Source organism: Abrus precatorius, unplaced genomic scaffold (genome assembly GCF_003935025.1).
Source record: "Abrus precatorius isolate BTA unplaced genomic scaffold, Abrus_2018 Scaffold3, whole genome shotgun sequence".
Lineage (NCBI taxonomy): Eukaryota > Viridiplantae > Streptophyta > Magnoliopsida > Fabales > Fabaceae > Abrus > Abrus precatorius.
Genome location: NW_020874373.1, coordinates 11,321,574 through 11,328,034, shown reverse-complemented (window position 1 = coordinate 11,328,034; position 6,461 = coordinate 11,321,574). Strand labels below are relative to the sequence as shown.

The window sequence follows — 6,461 nt, the reverse complement described above, 5'->3', positions numbered from 1 at the left end:
TCTTCATTAGCTTCTTAATTATTATTTTATAATGTATATATATGATCTGATATATATATTTTCAAGAAAAAACAATAAAGACAAGTCTAATAATAACATATAATTGTTCCACACCGTACTGCATCTTATTCGTGGCTTGATCTGATGGAATATAAATATATACAATTCATTAAGTACTTTGACAACTCCGAATCTACAGCTATATATACTAATATAACTTTGATGATATTGATGATCCATGCAAGCTAGTTAGGCAAACAATCACAACACATACTCTTGTAAATTAAATTACATCTTAGAACTTTGAAGATGATCATCTGTGACTGAAACACTAGATATTTGTACACTTATCTCTATATATAGTTACTTATGAACAGCTTACATAGGTGGTTGCCTGGAACATTAAATTCCTATATGAATTTGTCTAAAACAACAGAGAGTAATAATTAACACTTGTAGAAATAATTTGATGACAAAGAATTGTGAACAGAGAAAGAAAGCATTACGTCAATAATAGTTAAGATTCGTGGACATTAAATATAACTTTAATGTTTCCATTATTTAAAAGTTCTTCATAAAATATAAAATTAATTAATTGAACTATTAAAACATCTTATATTATCTTCATAATTATGTAAGTCAAATTTTAAATATATTATGCATTAAAATTAAGTAATATGATGAAACATTTTTTTAATTTTTTTATAAAATTAATCTACTTAATAAGAATATTCAAATATAAAATTAAATTTATTAATATCGCATTCTATAAAAAGCTAATTATTAAATAATGTACATATAAGTGTTAAAGTTTCACACACCTTGTAAATAAATTATATATATATATGATACATTTTTCTTATGTGGAGAAGAAAATTAAAACAAAACCATACAGCAGTGGTTGAGAATTCGCAATATTTTTCCTTAAAACTGTATTGTTATTTATGATATATATTTCTTAATTATATATGTTAATAATAACACGAAAGCATGACATATAACCTTTGGGAAACACTACTTTTCGCAGCACTAAATATTAATGTCCATGTGCATGTTTAGAGCAACCCCACAATGGTTTTAGTTTTAAATTTCACAAAACGTGATTGACTTTAACTTTGGTGTTGAGTATAGATTAAAAATTTGTTAAAAACATGTATTTGCGATGAAGCCAAAAAGATAAAAATGAGAATGAAAATGTATTCAAAGGTTGCTTGAGAGTGTAATGAAAAACTGGTGGGATAAGAAGGAGGAGGAAAACCACTGAAGAAACATTTTTATTAGCTTAGTATGAGAATAGGGGACCCAGAAATTTGACTCCATCACACTCAACTCAAACACCAAGAGGCTTATAGTAGGGGCCGGACCCGGCAAACACTCTCCTAAATCAAAAAGAGAATTGAATTCTACAGTTTGAAACCTGACAATAGTGCCTTCAGCTTAAGTACACATTCATCTTCTTGGGACCTCAAACCCTCTAAGTCAAATGGTCCCCGATCTTGAAGCCACTCATCGATTCTTTCGTTTATCAATGAGCTATACATTACGTCTCTTTTCACTTACTACCAACTTTCAAACAATCACCAATCGACACCTCATCACCTGTAGTCATCGATGCTATGCTAAAATGTAAAGTAAATATCAGAATTAAAGTTATAAATTGTTCAATTTGAGGATAATTTAGTTTTATATAAGACTCTTTATTTTCATTTTATATTTTAACTTACTCCTTTTTTATATTATATTTGAGTTCAGTATAATTATTATAGGTGACAACATTCTTCTTTAAAATATTTAATACAATTACATATACTATAATTCAACTTCGACCAGGTTAAGTTAAAATAACTTTCTATCAGGTAATTTGACATAATTTTTTATCAATTACATCATCACTATAAGATATGAAACTTTTATTATATTTTTTTAATTTAAACTGTAAGTATTTTTTATAAAAATAATTATTTTTTAGATTAAATATTTATAGTAGTTAAAATCGCTTCAATATTCAAAATTTAGTAAATAAGTGTATTTTGAAATATTAAATTAGGGGCAATAATTTTAAAATACATAAAAAAAATGAAGGACACTTTTTGGGTAGTAGAATAAACACATCACCACAATAATATCTATCCAAAGATGAAAGAAACTTTAGATGTTTTCACGTCATCCTCTTTATGTTTCAATACTATATATATATATATATATATATATATATATATATATATATATATTTAATAGCACATGCAATTAAGTTATGAAAAGGGAGTGGGGTGAGGATTAACTACAAAGTTAAAGAAAATAAATGCTGCATTAAAAACTAATTAAAATACTTATTTTGGTTAACATTTTTTGTTCAAATGGGTCCAGTTTGGATAAAATTGTCCACAAATATTTGTAAGAGTAAAAGTTAATCAGTAATATGAATCATTCATAAGTTAAAATTAATTTATTTTTCCATTTTAAAAAAAATATTTATTTTTATGTTATTTTTTCTCATAAATATCCATTCACAAGTTGATCCAAACTGCCATGGGTACATGTATACTTGAATCTCTTTAAGCAATATTTTATATTCCATCCTTGTAAAATTGTTCGATCTCGTGCTAGTTATAGTGAACAATTAACCGCCCAAGTTAATATAAAACGAAAATGGTTATACATAAAAACTCGTTACAATTAATTCGGTGCAGAACATAAAATCAATCTTTTGTTATAATTGATATAGAAATATTGTATCAGTACTTTATGATGAACCTAAATAGCATCATCAAAATAAAATATCATAAAAAATTCACCAAATAGCTTAACTATTTTAGAACGTTGAGACATTTACGATGTTAGTTCAAGTTTAAACTAAAGAAAAATTATAAAATGTTAGCTGAACTTGCTTGCTAACATGCTGAAGAAAATGTATGATGCATATAATTGGACTCACATCACCTTACATCTCTACGCTTAAAATAATTAGTTTCCAGCTGTAAATAATTTAAAATTTGTTAAATACAACAATAGTAATAAAAATTTATTCAACACTAAGCCGTCAACATATATAGCATTATTTTTGTAGTAAATTAAAATGTTATGTATATGAAAAATGGCGTGGAACATTTGTAATTAAATAATTAAAACTATGTGAGTGTTTAACAATATTCATCCCATAAACCACTCACTTTTTTTCCTTTTGTTCTTTCTTCTTTCCTCTCTTTCAAAACATGTTTTCATATTAATCTCTCTCTCTCTATATATAAGAACATTATAAACGATATATAAATATTGTAGTATAATGATTGATGTTATTTGTGTTAATTAACGAGTCTTAGATTCCAACAAATTGTCTGCTACAAGTTCGATTCTATCAATTCAATTTGTAACTTATTCCTTAAACCATTGATCTACTACCACTGTAAAGAAAAACAACAAGACCTTAACGATGGTATTGAGTTTATTTTGTAATAGTTTTTCCCAAAATCTCAGACACTATAGCTCTTATGATTTAAAATTGAAAAAGTTAGGATTAATTGTATTCATATTCTAGTCATCAAGTAACTGACATATTAATTTTTATTCGAATAATTGGAGTTTTATGAAGAATTTGAGATATGAAATTATTTAAAAATTTTATAAACCAGTAATTTAGTAAAATTTGGTAATATTTTATATATAGGATGAAAATTTTTTCAGATGAATTTTTAATTTTTTTTTTTATGAAATTTTATGTTTTCTTAGTGAATTTTAATTGGATAAAAATTTAAAACAATTAAATCGACTACATTTTTTTGAAAATTTTAAATAGAAAATAAAAAATTAAAAATCTTGAAAAGAAACATTAACAATGAGATTAAATTTACTTGATGTAAAACAAAAATTTAAATATATAATTTAAACTAAAGAAACCAATTCTTAAAAGAGAAACTGAAGAGACCAAAATTAAAAATTAAGCTAACTAAAATACATCTAAGGGCTGAGGACAGCCGCGACAAAGCATGAAGTTGCCTATAAAAGGAGTCACCCCTTCAAATTGTCTACTCAACCTTCAAATTATCCATTCTCTTCTAAACCTTTCCTTGTGCTTCTATACCCTGCCTCCCAAAACAACATTCATCACCCTCACCTTTTCTTATACAAATCAATATTTTCAAAAACTAAAAACCATGGTGTCAAAACATAGTTTTTATGAACATGAGAGTCTTATATCAATCAAAATTTTCATACTTATACTCCTTAATTCTATGCTTCATAAAGCAGACTCAGGCTGCAATAACTCTGTTGCCACTTCATTAGTCCCATTTCAACCTCATGAGATCCTCTCATCACTGCAAGCACTAGCTCTTGATGGCCACTTTAGCATGAGGGACAATGAGAATGCTGCCAAGGACTTTGGCAACATAAACCATTTCCCCCCTCTAGCAGTGCTTCATCCAAAAACAGTTTCTGATATTTCACGCACCATAAAGCATATTTTTGACATGGGTTTTGCTTCAGAGTTTAAGGTTGCTGCTAGAGGCCATGGCCACTCCCTACGAGGCCAAGCACAAGCCCATGGAGGCCTGGTTATTAACATGGAGTCTCTGCAGGGTCCTGACATAAAAGTTCACAATGGAGAATTTCCTTATGTAGATGTTTCAGGAGGTGAGTTGTGGATAAACATTCTGCATGAAACTCTTAAACATGGGTTGGCACCAAAATCTTGGACAGATTATCTTCACCTTACTGTTGGTGGCACTCTTTCAAATGCTGGAATAAGTGGACAAGCCTTTAGGCATGGACCTCAGATCAATAACATCTTCCAGCTAGAAGTTATCACAGGTAACTGCTCAACAATAATTTGCTATTTCCACATCCTAATAGGATTCTGTGTTCGTAGTAATTCAGGTTTTGTTTTAGTTGTTATATTTCATCATGCTGAATGAGAATAATAGTTTATAGTCCCTTCTTTGGTGTGTGAATGTTGCATTCCATGAACCAACTAACCATTTTTGTGTCACAATTACGGTTGATATTTGCATCACATTAATCCAGTTTGCAAAATTAATGCTTCTTTGTAGGAAAAGGAGAGGTGGTCACCTGCTCAGGAAACCGAAATGCTGACCTTTTTTATGGTGTTCTTGGAGGGCTTGGTCAATTTGGCATCATCACAAGGGCTAGAATTTCTCTTGAGCCAGCACCAAAGATGGTGAGTGTACCTTCCAAGTCTTTTAAATTTAAGACCCGAAAGAAAGTTCTCAATACTATTTTATTTATGACATCATCTGTGGGTTTTGACAGGTGAAATGGATTAGGGTGCTCTACTCAGACTTCTCTACATTTGCAAGGGACCAAGAGTATTTGATATCACTTAAAAACACATTTGATTATATTGAAGGATTTGTGATCATAAACAGAACTGGCATCCTTAACAATTGGAGATCATCCTTTGATCCCAAAGACCCACTTCAAGCCAGCCAATTCAATTCTGATGGGAAAACATTCTACTGTCTTGAGATGGCAAAATACTTCAACCCTGATGAAGCTGAAGTCATGAATCAGGTATAGCATACCAAGAAACATATTTAATTGCATGGTCAGAATCAAAGCATTAATTGAGTGAACAAAGAAATACAAAATAAAAATTCTCATTTTCATCAACTATTCAAATGCAGGGTGTTGATCACCTACTCTCAGAACTGAGGTATATCCCACCCACACTCTTCATGTCAGAAATTTCTTACGTGGAGTTCCTAGACAGAGTGCATGTTTCTGAGAAAAAGCTAAGAGGAAAAGGCTTATGGGAAGTTCCACATCCTTGGCTGAACCTTCTGATCCCAAGTAGTGAGATTCATCGCTTTGCTGAAGAAGTATTTGGCAATATTCTTAAAGACACAAGTAATGGTCCCATACTAATTTACCCAGTCAACCAAACAAGGTATAAACATGTTGCATAGAAATCATTCACTTTTATTAATTCTCATAATCTTAGTTAAGTCATTTTCTATCTTTTGATGTTCCAGGTGGAACAGTAAAACATCTTTGGTTACACCAGAGGAAGATGTTTTCTACCTTGTGGCATTCCTATCTTCGGCAGTCCCATTTTCAAGTGGTGCAAACAGTTTAGAATACATTATAAGCCAAAACAAAAGGATCATAGAGTTTTGCTCCAATGCCCAACTGAGAGTGAAGCAATATCTTCCACATTACAGCACACAGGAAGAATGGAAAGTCCACTTTGGGTCACAATGGAAAGCATTTGTGGAAAGAAAAAGGGCCTATGACCCACTAGCACTGCTTGCACCTGGCCATAGAATCTTTCAAAAGGCAATGTATAGTTCCTGTTAGTTTTAGAGTGTAAGGTTGTAACTATTGATAATTAATCATATATGTTTCCCTGGCCTTGCTCTCAATAATTGTGAGCGTGGCCCTTGTATTTTCTTTTCAAAAAAACAAAATGGAAGCTTGCTTTTTAGGTCATCATTAGAAGATTGGCT

General features: G+C 30.3%; 1 protein-coding gene across 1 annotated transcript; it reads left to right on the top strand.

The window, feature by feature from the left end:
- Positions 1 to 4,053: 4,053 nt before the first annotated feature.
- On the top strand, positions 4,054 to 6,358 carry LOC113863018 (cytokinin dehydrogenase 1). Its single transcript, XM_027496387.1, has 5 exons — positions 4,054 to 4,806; positions 5,046 to 5,173; positions 5,266 to 5,526; positions 5,640 to 5,902; positions 5,988 to 6,358. Exons 1-5 carry the CDS (start codon positions 4,152 to 4,154, stop codon positions 6,310 to 6,312), a joined length of 1,632 nt encoding a protein of 543 aa, XP_027352188.1. The 5' UTR covers positions 4,054 to 4,151; the 3' UTR covers positions 6,313 to 6,358.
- The last annotated feature ends 103 nt before the right edge of the window (positions 6,359 to 6,461 follow it).